The 17423-nt window shown below is 34.0% G+C and overlaps 3 protein-coding genes across 20 annotated transcripts in view; all 3 read right to left on the bottom strand.

Moving 5' to 3' along the window:
- LOC102629151 (importin subunit alpha-1-like) overlaps positions 1 to 17423 on the bottom strand; it is a 106300-nt gene that overhangs the window by 17682 nt on the left and 71195 nt on the right. The gene's annotated exons all lie outside the window — the stretch shown is intronic.
- On the bottom strand, positions 502 to 6014 carry LOC127902708 (uncharacterized). Of its 16 annotated transcripts, none has more exons than XR_008055243.1 (7): positions 1836 to 6014; positions 1611 to 1742; positions 1411 to 1424; positions 1257 to 1316; positions 1076 to 1171; positions 872 to 987; positions 502 to 715 (listed from the first exon to the last, which is right to left on the bottom strand). XR_008055243.1 is itself a non-coding variant. In XM_052442531.1 (7 exons), the coding sequence occupies exons 2-6, from the start codon at positions 1874 to 1876 to the stop codon at positions 898 to 900; spliced, it is 429 nt and encodes a 142-aa protein (XP_052298491.1). In that variant the 5' UTR covers positions 1877 to 1941; positions 5678 to 6014; the 3' UTR covers positions 502 to 715; positions 872 to 897. The 16 variants fall into 16 exon arrangements, 2 of the variants coding, with proteins under 2 accessions (XP_052298491.1, XP_052298492.1); XR_008055241.1 differs by having other exon boundaries at positions 1257 to 1326; XM_052442531.1 differs by lacking the exon at positions 1411 to 1424 and having other exon boundaries at positions 1257 to 1326; positions 1836 to 1941; positions 5678 to 6014.
- Positions 8536 to 9963, bottom strand: LOC102609277 (importin subunit alpha-1a-like). The gene has a single exon (XM_052442533.1). The coding sequence runs from the start codon at positions 9946 to 9948 to the stop codon at positions 8656 to 8658; it is 1293 nt and encodes a 430-aa protein (XP_052298493.1). The 5' UTR covers positions 9949 to 9963; the 3' UTR covers positions 8536 to 8655.

Genomic DNA, 17423 nt, shown 5'->3' on the forward strand with positions numbered 1-17423 from the left:
TCTAAGCATACTGCATGCTATGAAAAGTATGAGAAGCAGAGACGACCTGGAGCTGTTGGTAACAATTTTCTGGGTTAAATCACTACTACAAAAATGAACATAGATGACGTTTAAATTAATCTTATGATGACGAAGTAAAATTAGTCATCTTTGCAACAGTCATCTAAAACGAGGTACAAAAGATGACGCGTAAAGAGAGTCATCTAATAAGTATCATAGATGACTCATTTCTCAAAAAGCAGTCGTCTAATGTTGTTCTAATTTTCGGCAGCATGGTGTTCAATATGCACATAGGTGACTTATTTTTCAAAAAATCAGTCATCTATAATAATAACAGTTATGCACATAGGTGACTTACTTTTCAAAAAAACAATCATTTATTATTATTATTATTATTATTATTATTATTATTATTATTATTATTATTATTATGATCATCATCATCATTATGATCATCATCATCATTATTATTGCGTTAATTTTTTTTGAAAAGCTGCAATATAAAAATAAATATTCAAGCAATTGCAATAGTCGTATATAAATTTGGTACATGACAAACAATACCAAAAATATTCTTTATGTTTACAATTTCCAAATGAAAGTAACTAGATATCCATAACTCTTTTTTCTTAAAATAGAACCGTATTACATTCTTCACAAGAACAACAAAATGCAGCTTCCCCTCCAGTTGGCTACTCCAATAATCATGCCAAACCTAAAGGGAGTTGGAGAGTGAAACCTTAAGATGAACCTTCCTTAATTACAAAATGAAAATAATTGAAATAATTTTATAAACTTTTTAATATCTTATTCGAAACAAAGATAATAACAAAGATGTAGATAAAAATAATAATCCTATTCATTTACTAACCTCACAAAGTCATTGTGCTACAAAATTTAGCGAAAAATGTTCTGCCATATGTACTCTGCCCACTCCACTCTTACTTTATCAATATCTTTTTGGGTGAAACTATCTCGTCCAACAAACTATATATTATGCACAAAATCGTCAACATTAATACATGCATCAACCTTATGAAATCTATAAATTTTTAAAGGATAAAGAGATAACTACCAAGTTTTTTATAGAATCAGCCTGGTTTTCAATGATTTTCTTCATAAATCTCATGACATAATATCCACATTCAGTATTTGTAGTTTGTTGAGGACACTACACATAAATTTTGAACTAATTAATGTCATTTACATATATAAATAAATTTAAATTGAACATACATATGTACAATTTCATATACCTTAACCCTTTTCCAAACAAAGGATTTTCGATTCGCATTTCCCATTTTTGCTACAAAAATCTTGAAAGCACTTAAGATACATAATTAAATACACATTTAGTCAAGCATGTTTTAATAAATGCATTATAATTGACAAAAAATGACAATAACTTACAGTGATACAAAGTTCTTCAAATCAGGGCGAGGTTCATGACCGAGTGAATAAAAAAAAATATACTATAAATTTGTGCGAATCCATAACAATCAACATCCAATGTTTGCTATATATAATGATAAATATCAACCTTGCATATTTTTGTAAAAGAAAAAGAGAATAAACTCCAAATGCTATATACAATTAATAAAATAACAAACCTGGTATTGTAAGGAAACATCAGAAGCTGTTGTGGATCAAGTATTTCCATTCTTGATACCATTGCACGAGCTCTAGTCTTATCATTATTTCCGGTTTCATCACAAAAGATTGAAGGATTACCAAATTTCAACCTATATGATAGTAATAAAAATGTATATAAATAATATACAAATATATTAGAATAACAAAAAATCTGTTTATGGATGAACTATATAGTTAATTACTTTTTGATGCAACCAATATAAGAAAGTCCTATTATGTTCATCCTGTAGGCACTTTTTCTTCTTTGACTTTGCTGGATATTTCTTCTTCAACAACTCCATATGCTCTCTAAGATATCAAAGATGAAATAAGAATGATTATAACTATCACATAAAATATAACTAATATATATAAGATAAAGGAAATAGTTACTAATATGATATACAACTGAACTTCATTTGTATTTTCCAGTACATATCTATGTGCCTGCACCTATAATTTACGATCTATTCTAACAACACATCCTCCTGGTAAAGGTAATCCAACATCAGATCTGTATTTTTTCGATGGAATGCCAATTGCATCAACTTCAGATAAGTATTCTATGCAGAACTCAATAGCCTCTTTAGCTATATATGATTCAGCAATGTAACCCTCTGGTTTATCTCGATTTCGTACATAATCCTTCAATATTTTCATTTGCCTCTTAAATGGATACATCCATCGGAGGTAAACAGGTCCACAGAGTTTGACTTCTCTAACAAGGTGCACTGGTAAGTGAATCATAATATCAAATAAAGCTGGCAAGAAATATTTTTCTAACAAGCATATAGTATTCACCAAATCTGCTTGCATTTGATCCAATTTTTACACATCCACTACTTTGCTGCACAGGTTGCCAAAAAAAGCACAAAATCTTGTTATTACATATCTAACATGTTTTGGTAACAAGGATCGTATTGCTAAAGGAAGCAATTGTTGCATCAAAGCATGACAATCATGAGATTTCCAGCCATAGAGTTTCAAATCTTGCAATAAGATTAGATTTCTAAAATTTGAACAATAGCCATCAGGAACCTTAAGTTCAAACAATGTCTTACAAAATTTTTTCTTTTCTTCCCTTGACAAAGTATAACACGCAGGAGGTAATTTTGTTCCATTTTGGCCAACTCTTGGTAGTAATTCTTTCCTTACACCCATTTCATCTAGATCCATACGAGCTCCAAAACCATATTTTGATTTCCTTGGAATGTCAAGTAAAGTCTCCACAAGACTTTCACACACATTCTTTTCAATATGCATAACATCAAGGGTGTGTCTAACATATAAAGACTTCCAATAATCAAGCTAAAAAAAATAGATTTTTTCTTCCAGCAAACTCTTTCATTGATATCAGTTGCACGACTATTTGCTTTTTTTTTCCCTAACGAGAAATTTAATCTTTGAACTCGTGCCAAGATTTCCTCTCCTTTCAGCGGTTCCGGAGCAATTTCAATTTCCTCTTCATTATTAAATGCCTTCTTCTGAAATTGATATGGATGATATCGTAGTAAAAATCTTCTATGACCGATATAAGACATTTTTTTACTATGGCTGAGCCGAACTGCACATGCTTTTTCATTACAAATTGGACATGCTTTATATCATTTTACAGTGCAACCAGCCAAGTTTCCATAAGCAGGAAAATCATTTATCGTCCACATTAAAATGGCTTTCAATGTGAAAGACTCTTGACGATAAGCATCATAAGCTTTATTGCCTACCTCCCACAATATTTTAAGATCATCAATTGATGGAGCTAAGTAGACATCAATATCATTACCAGGTTGTTTGAGACCTGAAATTAATAATGTCAACATCATTAATTTCCTCTTCATACAAAGCCATGGAGGAAGATTGTATGTCACTACTATCACGGGCCAACAACTATACCTACTACTACGAGAATTATATGGATTAATCCCGTCTGCAGATAATGCAAGTCGCAAGTTCCTTGGTTCAGCTCCAAAATCAGGCCATAAGTGATCTATTAGTTTCCATGCCGGGGTATCTGCAGGATGACGTAATAGTCCATCAGTTTCCCTTTGAGTGGCATGCCATGTTAGATTTTTCGAAGTTTCAACACTTCGAAACATTCTTTTAAACCTTGGGATTGGTGGGAAATACCATAAAACCTTTGCTGGAACACCAATCTTCATCTCAGTTGAATTTTTTTTCAACTTCCACCTTGCTGCACCACAATTAGGACATATAACAACATCTTCATAGTCCTTTCTATAAAGTATACAGTCATTTGGACATGCATGTATCTTCTCATACTCCATCCCTAATGCATTTAAGGTTTTTTTTGCCTCATACATTGAACAAGGCATTTCATTATTGTCAGGCAACATTTCTCTTAACAATTTCAACAAATCTGAAAAGCCTCGGTCTGACCACCCATTTCTTGCTTTTAGGCTGTACAATTTTACCAATGCAGATAATTTTGTGAACTTACTACAACCTGGGTATAACGTTTTCTCAGCATCAGCCAATAAATTCTCAAATTGTTTAGGGTTGTTTTCAAAATGATCATAAGCTCCTTGAATCATCTCTACGATGCTGGCCACAGATTCGGTTTCAAAGGCTCTTGTTTCAAATTCTCTTGTAGATTGAGTGTTGCTAGTAGTTGATAGCTTCTTAACAACCTTTTCTCCATGCAAAATCCAATTATTGTAACTTTGGTCTATACCATTCAAATACAAATGATCCCTAATCTCATCCATACTCTGATGTTTCACATTTCCACATTTCATACATGGACATAGTATGTGATTAGAATTTGTTGCATGAATCATTGCAAAATCTATAAATCTTTCAACACCAATCTCATAATCTTTTGATCTTCGATCCATAGACATCCAAGATTTGTCCATTCTGAATGTAAAATATAAATATATCATTCTAAAATATTTTCCATAATTTCCTTCTAAGTATCTATGTCCTAATTTGAGAAAAAGTAAAACATAGGACCTTAATATTATTATTCTATCAAAATAATATCAATAAAAACATTAATTTACTAAAGCACATAACATAATAAATTGACCAAAGCTTAATGGACATGAAGTGTCAGGGACTAAACACAAAAGCACAACAAAATGGATTGCTACGGTGGAGAGCATTTGTATTAAGTGCTAAGCATATATATGATGACAAGTATAAACATCTGAATTTTTTTAAAATACGTATCAGTTTCTGAAACTAACATTATTTCTCTTATTAATATTTGTTCATATATTAGATTCAAGATGTTTTATTAATTAATTATTAAATTGCATACTTTATGTCTTTATTTCTATATTACTTGTATTAAAAATAAATAAGTTAAAATAATAATTTTTATAATTATATACTCTATTAAATTATAATCACTTTATAGTAATAAAATTATTTTGATTCTAATAATATGATTATAATTATAGGTAGATTTTACAATATTCTATATGATGCTAAAGGAAAGAGGATGAAATGATTAATTAATATTGTAATATCAAATAATATTATATAAATGCTTATTCTATTAATTCTCCATTAGTTTTTATTTTTTATTAATTTTTTTAATAAGAAAGTATGTGTGTATATAAATTAATTTTAAGTTATTTGAAGAATTTGAAATATTTATAATTTTGCAACAAATCCCACATGGCGCTTGTCGTTCTTGGTTTCCTAGTTTCGTAAAAGATAAGATGAAAGAAAAGAGAAGGGGAAAAGAAAAGAAAGATAATCCAATTAAAAGAAAGAGGAGAGGTTAAGTTGACGATTATGAAGGAAAAGAATAGAAGTCGTGAGGTTCTGAGATTGATAACTGATTAAATTTCAAAGGAGCATGACATGATTCGACCAAATTTGTAACTTTCCTAAAATATTAATCCCCAGAAAATTTTTTACTGTTCATCTATCTTTTCAACATTTGCTATTCAAATAGAGTAAATTAGACAAAGAAAAGAAAAGAAAAAACAACACATGTACGCCACCCACAATCAAACAATCTATCATTTTCTTTCTCAAACATGATTAAACAAAAGGAAAGAAAGCACCTGACCGAAACTTTTAAAATCCAATATACAAGGTAGCCGAATGCTTCAACAATTTCCTTGATAGTGATGTGGTCCCAAGCTTTACAATCTTTTTGCCAACATGTGTGGTCCAGAGCTTCCAGATTTCTTCCCAATTTGTCTTCACTTCCACTATGTGTGAACAATTAGGGTTTACGATTTTGGGTCTATATAAATAATGGGTGAAATTAAGAGTTTGGAACTTGGAAATAGAAGATAGGAAGATGTTTTGTATGGGCAAAGGGGAATTTTACAGAGAAAGAAAGTCATAGAAGAATGGAGGCTGAGACAAAGAGACTGATATTTCGCGGTAGACAAAGAAAATAAAGAGGGAAAGTGGCTTTTTATACTACAAATTAAATGACACATTTTTAAAAGAAGAGTCACCTTTTAATGAATTAAAGATGACTTCTTATTTAGTAGTGAGTCATTTTTATGTCATAAATAAAAAAAATTTTATAATATATGACTTCTAAAAGTAAATAAAAGTCATCTAAACTAATAGATGACAATTAATAGTATGTTTGTCATGTATTACATGTCATCTTTGTCCTGTTTTGTAGTAGTGAATGGAATGCTAGAAATCAGATGATCTTCAAAGGGAAAAGGGAAACCCCCCAGATCATGGTAGCAAAAGCTGAAGCTTTGATTGCTGCTTATAAGAGGGTGCATTCTCCAGCTGAGGCCTGCAGTGAAACAGAGCAGAAAGCACCTCCCCAGACATGGAATCCCCCTCAAGCTGGTTTTGTAAAAGTAAACACTGATGCAGCCATTTGCTTTGAAAAGAACATTGTAGGGCTGGGGGCAGTAATCAGAGATGTTTTGGGGCATGTTACAGCAGCTGCTATCAAGGTTTCTAAGTTTCATGGAGATGTTTCTTATGCGGAAGCAGAAGCCATGGAATGGGGTTTGTTAATGGCGAGAGAGGCCAAAATGAAAGCTGTCATCATGGAATCAGATTCTCAAGGTGTGGTCAATTTAGTCAACAACAAGCAGGGCAGCAGATCTGAGATCTATTGGGTTGTGTCAGAAATTCAGAAACTAGCGGAAAGCTTCGAACGTGTTAGTTTTAAGTACACGACTAGATCTTGTAATGTTATTGCCCACTCTTTAGCTAAGCTAGCTTTAGAGAAGTGCGAGACTATTGTGTGGAAAGGGTCATACCCTTCACAAGTGATAGGGTCATAACCTTCACAAGTGATGTATCTTTTCTTCTTTAGTTTAATGGAAATCTCTTCTCAAAAAAAAAAAAAAAAACACAGAAACAGAACCTCAGATACAAGAAGTGGAACACTGAACAATTGACTAGTTAGGAAGCAAACTGACATTGACAGATTAAACACAAGTGAAGTGACTACAACAATCTAGGATAGAAAAAAGTTAAAAAAAAGAAAAGAAAAGAAAATTACAAGAGTCAGTACAGAACAGAACAAAACAGAGACAACAGCAGGACAATTAGATAGGGAGCAGAGCAATTCTAAATAACAAGCTGGAGATCAAAGGATGCCAAGTGCTGTTGAGATTAAAAGATTGAAGGTTCAAAATAGTTTATGGCAAAAACTGCCAAACAAACAGCGCAATAGTGAGCACAATAAACAGGAGCGAATTGTAATGAATGAATGATACTAAACGACGATGGTTTTTGCCAAAAGTTTTAAGAATGACATTCCAAAAATTCAAGAAGTCAATAAAGCAACGAAAGTTGAAAGTGACCCATTTTATTTTTTGATTTATTGTGCTATAATTGCATATCTCTAGGTGCTGGAGCTGCTGAAAACTTCTGATCGCCGAAGCTGAAAATATATATTTCAATTTTTGAATCAATTGTGTTAGACTTTGAAAACGAGAAAACATATCTGGAAGTTGATTATTCCAAATCTTTTCAACATTAATTTTGTACAGCTCCATGTTGGGCAAGAGAAGCAGAAAATAAAGTGGATTGCTTCTCATGAAAGTGCTCTACACAATGTTGCTTTGGGAGTACCAAGTACCTGCTCTGTTTGGCATTTCACATTCGGTATTTGTAAATGTACAAAGACAATCTTTTGAGTATGAGATTTTTTTTTTTTAAACAAACTGTATTAGTATTAATCAACGTCGTTAGAACTCATAACCTCTTATCTCAACTTTAGAACCATAAACTTAGATATCTTAGTCTATAACATGATTGATCTACTTCAAGCCCGAATTTTTTTTTTTTTTGGGAAAAAATAGATATTTTTTAATAGTTAATAAAGGAATAATTTTTTAATTTTTTCAGTAACCTTTTAGATTGGACCTTAGTCATAAATTGGTTCATTAAAAAAAATATTAAATTAAATTATCTTCATGAAAAAATTGCATGATTACAATGATTATAAGCTGATTTAATGGCTAGTTTCATCGTTATAACAACCGAAACACTCCAGCATTCCAATGCATTTTAACTCAAGGCACGCACACACAAGCATGATTATTGATTCGCACATGCATCTTTGATTAATCAACTAAAATATGGTACTTGAAAAGTCTTTGGGGGTGCCTACAAATTGAAATTTGGTAACATAATGAATGCTAAGAAAAGAATCTGGCTACCGTATATCCTGCAACGACATGGATAAAGGACTGTTCCACCCTTCAACCTGAAATAAACAAGTGAAAGACCTTTACCATTGGTTATCACAATGTCATATGGTAAGGAAACAAAACCGTACGCTAATGCAGCGCGACATTATTGAAATTTTAAACTTCCCTATCATTTAATATATATTTTGAATTAACAGCTCATTGTTGTAACTAACTACTGATTAACAATAGCTAGTTAAAACAGATTAAGCTAGTCTTCACCTGTGTTTGTAACTATGTAACCACCAGGTGCCACTGGACATCCAGATCATCAACTTTCAACCGTATGCTATTATTCTTACTGTAATCCTCTGCTTTATCTCCTGCTTTTCCTATTGTACAGCAAGCATGATGAGCTTCCTTAACATAAACCAAGCTGAGGACCAACCACACGGCCACACCAGTATGTCTCGAGAATCTTTACTGACTTCTCATGGATCTCGAAGTTATCATGACTTTGCAGATTTTCTATCTTTTCTAATCCCTCGGCCTCTTCAACCAACTGGGCAAACTGATTAAGATCTCCAATGTCTGAGTCCGTATTCTTTTCAGCTTCCCCGACCTTCAAAATGTTCTCTAATCCTTCTAAGCAAACAGTGACGATCTTTGGATCAGGGCATTGAAGGAGATCACACAATGGTTTTATACATCCCTCTGTCACGAGGTACTTGATTTGATCATGAGTGCCACGACAGGTGGCATTTGAAATTGCCCATGCAGCCTCCTCTATATCAAATTCAGCATTTTGAAGCAGACTGACAAGGGGACCAATTAAGCCAGCATCAATTACCGCCTGAATCTGTTCCCTGTTTCCACATGCGATATTTGAAACAATCCAGCTGACTCCCTTCTTGATGTTCTCTTCATGATTTTGGATCAGCAGACCCAAAAGATTTGGCAGTGCACCAGAGTCAATTATACACTGAGTGTGGAAATCATCCCCTGTCACAATATTTCCGACAGTCCGCAGGGCAGGAGTGAGCACTGAGGATGATGAATGACCAAGGAGCTGGACAAGTCGTGGACAGACACCTGCCTCGATCACAGCTTGAACTTTCTCATTCGTACCATCAGAAAGATAGGAGAGTGCCCAGCAGGCATCAGTCAAGACCTCTTCATCGTTTGAACGAATAAGCTGTGCAAGCACCGGAAGAGCTGGCCTTATTTGATTAAATGGTGGCTGTGGCTTGCCCCTGCAGAAATTGGACAATGTCCATGCGGTGATTCTCATCATTGAAAGCTTAGGATACTCATTTACTTGTGCCAGCAATGGAATCAAAGCTTCTTCACTAAGCACAAGATCACGGCATGCAGGCGAGTCACCAGCAACATTTGCCAATGCCCAAACAGCCGGCTCACGGACATCATCACTTGAAGAAGCAAGTAGCTTCACTAATATTGGAACAGCACCGTGGTCAATCACCACCTTAGTGTTCTCCGAATTTCCAGAAGCAACGTTGGAAAGAGCCCCAGCAGCCTCATACTGAAGTCGTGGGTAGTCTTCCCTCATAAGAAACTCAACAAAGCGCGGGACAATACCAGATTGTATGACTTCCTCAATTTGTGGACTCGTCTCAGCCGAAAGCAGTTTGCTAAACTGATCAATTGCCTCCAGCTGCAAGCTGTTGTCATCTGACCATATCGCAGCAACCATCGCGGGAAAAATTTCCAACTTAGTTTGAAGATTGAGACTGGAGACAGGAGCAGAAGGAAGAAATAGTTGGGATTGGAGACCTTCTCGTCGCTTCTTGAGGAAGCTTTCCTTTTTAAGATTTACCTGTTGTATGGTTGTATTAAGGTCGTCCTTCCATGCCGACTGTTCTTTATCCCACGTCTTCAGCTGCACTCTGAGTAACACGGGTGTGCTTAATTCTCCTCTTGAGAAAATCTTCATATTGTGACAATCATCCACCACTAATATTTCCAAAGATGGGAATCTGAAGGCACAACTGCCAGAGCAGAAACTTGTCAGACTTTTTAAATAAGAAAGCGTCAACTTCTTCAATTCGTTGAAAACAATAATCTCATCTTTTGCTGCATCATCATCATCTGCCACTATTTCTGTTATCATATTGCATCCACTTATTTTCATTTCTCTAAGTCTCACCAGAGTCTTTGCTGTTGAGGATGTTAATACATTTTTCAATCCCTTGCAATATGATACCACCAAAGTTGTTAAATTTTGAAAGGATGACGAAGATGGCACGAGATTAATCAAATGGCTGCACTCGGATATCTTCAGCTGTTCCAAATTGTCCATAACGGAAGACTCTTGTTTCAAGAAGTGCTTCAAATCACTACACTTGTTTAGATCTCTTATGATTACCACCATCCCATTTTCAACGTTTTCTTTTGCCTCCCAACCATAACTTCCTCCTCCTATACATAGAACTTTGATGGTGTGAAATCTCCGAAGGAAATCATCAAGTGAGAAAATAGACTCAGCTTCAAGACATTTAAGTTTGCAAAGCAAGTCCTCTGGAAACAGACTATTATTTGTTGCTATGTGCTTCGCATCAGCTCTCAATTCTTCCAAATTGGGGAATAACTGGGTGATCAATCATAACCCAAAAATAAAAAAATAAAATAGAAGAGAATGAATTTGAACTTAATTACCACCAGCTAATACAAAATATTTATCCAATAAATTTTAACCTTTTAGAAAATAATGACTTTTTGTTCGTAAAAAATTAACCAAGTCGTGAAGGCAATGGAAATATAACTTTAAGCTCTATAAGAATTGAAAAATTGAGTATAAAATCCCTGTACGTACCTTTTCTGCCAAGTCACTAGTTGTTCGTTTATGGCTCACCATGAATTCAGGACATCTAGATATCCATAGCTTTCTCAAGGATGGAAATTTAATAATATGTACATCTCTTGTGCAGAAGCTTGTGAGTTTTTTAAGATCATACATCTTTAAATATTGTAATTGAGGAAACATTACAATATTATTATTCCTTTTTTCTTGGTCCACAATTATTATCTCTTCCAAGACAGGGCAACCCCATATCTCAAGGTGCTGCAGTCGAACAAAGATGCTATTGCTAAGGATAGAAGATGAAAATAGACATCTTAAATTCCTACACTTGTATAGGGTCAAGTGTATTAAATTCTGAACACCACAAGACAGGGCTGAAACTTGGTTTTGCCAAATCCTCTCAACATTTATTGAACGCAACTCCAAGTTCTCCAACTTTGGTAACGCAACCTACTCGATCAAAATAATAACTTCTTGTTAACTACAAGTAATAATCATTTCTGCAGATGGACAAATCAATAAACTTATTAATCTCTTTCTCATGTTATAGTTCTCTTGAGTCTCTCATACAAACAAGCACTAATCAAGTTTTCAAATTATTCGTTGCTAATTTACATATATTCTAAGGACACATATTAAAGAAAATAACAAGCTATAGATGTGAATCAATAATTTATTTGTCAAATTATTTTTTATTTAGTAATTACAACATACTTAGTATTTCCTAGCAGATGCTTTATTATTATCACTGATTCAATTCATGTGTCTACAGTACCTTTTCTTTCCTCTAAGAATGTATTTGCTACACGCTACAACACTTGTGGAATGAAAATTTTCGAATAATATATAATTATTAATTACTCTTGCATATTTTCTAACAAACGAGAATAACAAAGAACAAAAATACAAAAATCATAGAGAATTAATAAGATTATTGGGTTAATAATAACCTACCTTCTCAATGAAAAGTGATTTGGCAATATTGATATCGTCCTCCAAAATGATTTCGTTTGACGGAATATCATATGACGACTTCTCCGGTCTCTGTTGATATTGAAGCCATCTTGAGTTTAGCTTATAAACTTAATTATGATCGATCTTAATGCATATTGGCATAAGATATTAAAAAATTAGTACAATTTAGTTTAGCACTAGATCCAAATCTGATATGTTAGATTTGATAATCAATAAAAAAATTTTTTAATAAAAAATTTAATTGAGTTAATTTGACCAAAATATAAAAAATTAAACTCGTGCATTAAGTAAATAGTGAATATTCTCTAAATATGATCATTATAAGAGTGCCGAAAATATAGGAAGATTAATTTCACATTTTTTTATATGAATATTGCGAATTTTATTGATAGTAAAGGGAAGAAGAATAATATTACGAAGCATAATGCTCAACATTAAAGATTAATATTATGTTAGTTGTTACGGTGCTGTGACAGCGAAGCTAAAAGATTAAAATATTAATTAAATTGCAAACATTAAAGATTTCTCCTAAATTGATTATATAAATATGATACCTAACGAGAATAAATTAATTAAATTGCAAACATTAAAGATTTCTCCTAAACATTAAAGATTAAAGATTTTTCAAAGTTAACTTTGATACTGTAGAAATTTCTAGTTTTAGTCTAACGTATAAATTAACAGAATGATTTTCATAATAACTATAATTTGCAAAATTTAGGAAGTTTCAATAACCTTCTTACATATATGTCTAATTTATTTCAACAAAATTTCGTAATTTCATAAATTAAGGATAACTTTTTTTTTCTTTTCAACGTCCCAATCAAATGCTTATTGATAAAATGATTTATAACATTTCTTAAACTTAGATTGATGAGAATATGCATTACGATTCAAAGTAGTACATGCCTGTATTTTCTTTCTAACAATTTCAGATAGTTTTGATAAAAGAATAGCTTGCTAGTAATTTTAGGCTAAGGATTAATCTTGATTAGTGGAGTTAAAAATGATGGACATTAATTTTATAAGTTTTATAAATATGCAGGTGTTACGACATTTGTATACGATTTAAGGTTCGGAAAAATATTTAAAACTTGAAGGTTAGATTAATTAAGCGAGTAAAGAATGACCAAAAAGCTTTCATTTACAATAAAATTGCTGATCCTAATTCGAGCTTCTTTATTAGAGGTTTAATTTATGCCATCCAAATCTGACATCAGTAAGATTTTTGTCGGTTTAGGAGGTAAGCAAACTAGACTTTTGTTTTTAACCAATTTCGATCACCCAAAAAAAAAAAGATAGTATTGTTTTTTTGTCATGTGTTATTTGTATTTGCAAATTTTCACATTGATCATACCTCTGATTCTTCCGGATTGAGGGCGAGGCGGGAACCGGAGATATAGAGATGCTTGAGTTGTGAAGAACCCTGCAGTTTGACTAATTCATTGACAAAATTCTGGACATCTTGCTCTTGCAGTCCCTCTAATCCAAGGTGTTCAATTCCCTGTAGCTGCACGATCAGCACATCCTTCAAGCAAACCTTGGTATTCAGCTCGATCCTGAAATCTCTACTGTAAATGTTGTACTTCCGATTCCAGAAATATCCGATGAGTATTCTGTACCTTTCCAGCTTCTCGAAGAACAAGCCTCTTGGGAGACTGTTGACATCTTTGATGTGTAAATCCAAAGAGGTCAAATTATGCAAATGCTTCAATTCCAGAAGGCTAGCGTTCTTGACCCCACCTACTTCCACCTCCCATTTATAAAAGCTAGTACCTATATACAGTTCTTCCAAATGGGATAAATTTGGCAAAATATTTGGTGGAATAACTTCTAGTTCCCCACAATCTCTCAAATCAAGCAACTTTAGCCAAGTCAATTGACCTACTTCTACTGGCAAGTGCTTAATACCACAACCGCTTAAGCAAAGGATTTCTAGTTTCTTCAAGTCTCCTATAACACTTATATCAAGCAATTTGCAGTAATACAAACTCAGTGTTCGAAGGTTTAACAGGAGACCAAGTGATGAAGGCAGTGGCAGTAGATTCATGTAAGTCAAGTTTACAACTCTGACCTGTATCATCCTCTCGAAAAAGTTGTTTGGAATTGTTAATGACGACGATTCCTGATGATCAGCACGTACAGAAAAAAGTTTTAGCTGAGGATATTCCAGTTGTACTCCATTAGGAAGCACATTAGTCTTGATGTCACGTAAGACGATTGAAGTGTAAGGTTTTACTGCACTTTCGTCTGACCATTCCTTGAAACCGTCAAACAGCTCACCTGTCGCTGTAAAGACATTTATTTCTGCAGATGCAATTGATATCGCAACATCGCGAATAACATCGTGCATAGAAAGGCCTTCATCTAGCAACATACAAGAAGCTTTAAGTTCGTAGACCAACGTACTTACTCGATCTCGTGCTTCTTCCAACTTACTGATACCTTGAAATAAACCCAATCCCACACCGTATCTTAACAATTCATCAATGGATTCCACATAAGCATATCCTATTAGCAAAAAGAGGTTCTTGAGCTCCTCCCCTTCTAATTTGTCGTAACTCAACGCTATAGCTTTATATGCTTCTGGTTGTATATGTTTGAAGTTCGTTGAGGATGGCCTTCTTAGTTGTTTCAACGCATCCTTCCATTTAAATATACCCGCGCTCCTTAATGCCCTTGCTACCGCCACAATGGAAACAGGCAAACCCGCACATTCCTTCGCCACATCCCTTGCTACGCATTTCAATTCACTACCTTCAACATAATCACCTGCCATCTTCTTGAATAGACTCCAAGCTTCTTCTTCTTCTAAAGCACCAACTAAGAAATTTTGTTGAGAATCCATTTTCCTTGACAACACATCTAGACTTCTTGCTGTGAACAGTACTTTGCATCCCCTATGATCATCTCCGTGAGGAATTCCTACCACCTGCAAATCAAGATGTTCCCAAATATTATCTAAGATGACAAGGATCCTCTTCTTTTTCTTCAGTCGGCTAAAAAGACTCCTTGCCCTTCCCGATTCGCTCTCCTCACGAAATGTTAGACCTAATTTATCTGCGATTTCTCCTTGAATCTTTCTTATGTCTGGGCTCTGGGACATCTCGGAAAAAACCACAAGATCAAAGAGCTTGTTATTTTTTGCTTTCCTTGCAACTTCTTTCGCCAGCATCGTCTTTCCAATGCCGCCCATTCCACAAATCCCGAGCATGCTGATATCGGGATTTCTCAATGCACCAAGAATATCATTCAGAGTGGATATCCTTGATTTAAAGGCCTCGTAGCCTTTGTTAGACATAAGCAATGTATCCTCAGGAATGATACTGTGGGAAATTCTTTCAAATCTCCCATCTTCCCGGAGCTTGACTATAGCGTCCAGCTGCCTCACTGCTTCCTTGCTAAGTCTACGGCGCATCTTCAAATTAGGACAACAACCCTTGAAACTATGCTTATTTTCTGTAGCTTCATCACCTACAAATTTCTTTCCCTCAACAATGGCCTTGTTTGCGCTTGCAAGCCAATTCTGAACGTTCTGTTCAATCTCTTCACCTTTTCTTTCTGCATCATTAACCGCGTTCTCCATACTCACGATCTCACCCTCCAGCTTCTCAACTTGATTATTGAGATTCTTAAAGTTTCTAGTGTAGTCGCGCACATAACTAAATTGGCGTTCTATGGAAGGAGCCAAGCACTTTGCAACTTCTATAACAACAGAAACTATGATTTCCACCATCTTTAATCCTTTTCGCTCACTCTTTTTTTTTTTTTAAGAAAAAAAGAAATTGGGAAACAGAACAGAGACAAGAACTGAAGCACAGAACAATTGATTAGTTAGGAAAGCAAACTGACACTGAGAGATTAAACGCAAGTGAAGTGACTACAGCAATATGGGGCTGAGTAAAAATGGAAAAAAAACAAGAGTGGATACAGAACAGAACAAATATGGGGAGCAGCGCAATTCTAAATAAAAAGACTGGAGATCAAAGAGTGCCAAGTGTCGTTGAGATCATAAGATTCAAAAATCAATAGAGTTCATGGCGAAAAGTTAGAGAAAACAGAAGCACAAAACTTAAGAAAAAATAAGACAAACAACTTCAGCAAGTTTATCGATTTAGTTATTTAATTCATGTAATAAAATATTAAAATCTACAAGGGAGCATTATGGCTCGCTAAAAGTTTGAGGTGCATTCCTTTCCTCTAATTAAAGAAAACTAGGAATAATGCTGATTCAGCCATGTTAAATTTAAATTAATGAAAGTTAATATTCGTAAATATGCTTTGATTAAAGTTGTTGTGTGAATATACATATAATAATTGTTGGTAAAGTTTCGTGAATGTGAATCCTTTAAATGTCCATCTCTTCCCTCTGACGAAACGTTAATATGGGAGATGAAGCTATACTACTATAAACAGTGTTTGAGCATTTTCACCAAATACTTGATAAGTTTATCAACTTATTTATTTATTTCATTTCCTAAATATGAAAAGCTACAAAGGGAGAATAATGGTTTGCTAAAAGTTCAAGGAATGACATTCATTTCCGATCATTGAAGAAAATCCATGAATGCTGATTCCATCATGTGGAATTTAATGTTAATTAAAGATAAATTTCAGAAATGCAAATCTTTTAAATGTCCGTTTCTTCACTCTGAGGAAAAGTTATCTTGGAAGATGAAGCGTGGCTAATATGCTATAACAGTGTTTGTATTGTGGGACAATTTCATGCGAGCATTTCTTAGTCAAAGTTTCATATAAAACTATAATATCTATACGCAGGGGAGGCCATGGCTTGGCTTGAACCCAATTAATTTGGGCGTAATGATGATGTTTGGTATCATATACGTTGAAGTTCTAGTGCATAATGGCATTTATGTTGAATGCCACTTCAATAAACTTTACTAAAATAGTCCACCACTTTTTATGTCAAAGCCAGTGGCCACAAACAGCCAAATTCAAATTGGCTTTGATAGCCGCCTAAAGAAAGAAACAAAAGAGAAAGAAGAAAAGGAAGAAAGAAAGAAGAAAAAAAAATGCGAGGTGCCGCCCAAAGAAAAATAATAATAATAATAAAAATAATATATAATTGATGAATAGTGCCAAAGCTTTCTCTATAAATAGAAACGAAGAGAATGAGCAAATTTATTCCATTAAAAGAGAGCAATTTAGCATTTTTTGAGAGAGAGTTTAGAGAGCTTGAAATTATAAGTTCTTGTTATAGTAATTTGAGAGTTTGGGTGTATTGGGGTTTTGGGAAGTGAGCTAAAATACTACAATACTTGTAACTCCTTTTTACTGGTAAAATATTTCCTTCTGTCTTCGCCCGTGGACGTAGGCTAAAAGCCGAACCACGTAATTTCTGGTATTCTCTTTTGTGCTTGTTCTTTATTTTT

The sequence above is a fragment of the Citrus sinensis genome, chromosome 5, assembly GCF_022201045.2.
Source record: "Citrus sinensis cultivar Valencia sweet orange chromosome 5, DVS_A1.0, whole genome shotgun sequence".
Classification (NCBI taxonomy): domain Eukaryota; kingdom Viridiplantae; phylum Streptophyta; class Magnoliopsida; order Sapindales; family Rutaceae; genus Citrus; species Citrus sinensis.

What these genes read in the sequence shown, in the direction of transcription:
- LOC127902708 (XM_052442531.1), bottom strand. Translation starts at nt 1,876, where the DNA reads ATGAACATAATAGGACTTTCTTATATTGGTTGCATCAAAAA. An exon ending in TATATTGGTTGCATCAAAAA is followed by an intron (nt 1,743 to 1,835) that starts GTAATTAACTAT and finishes ACTATCATATAG; the next exon opens with GTTGAAATTTGGTAATCCTT. An exon ending in CTGATTCTATAAAAAACTTG is followed by an intron (nt 988 to 1,075) that starts GTAGTTATCTCT and finishes CATAATATATAG; the next exon opens with TTTGTTGGACGAGATAGTTT.
- LOC102609277 (XM_052442533.1), bottom strand. Translation starts at nt 9,948, where the DNA reads ATGGTTGCTGCGATATGGTCAGATGACAACAGCTTGCAGCTGGAGGCA.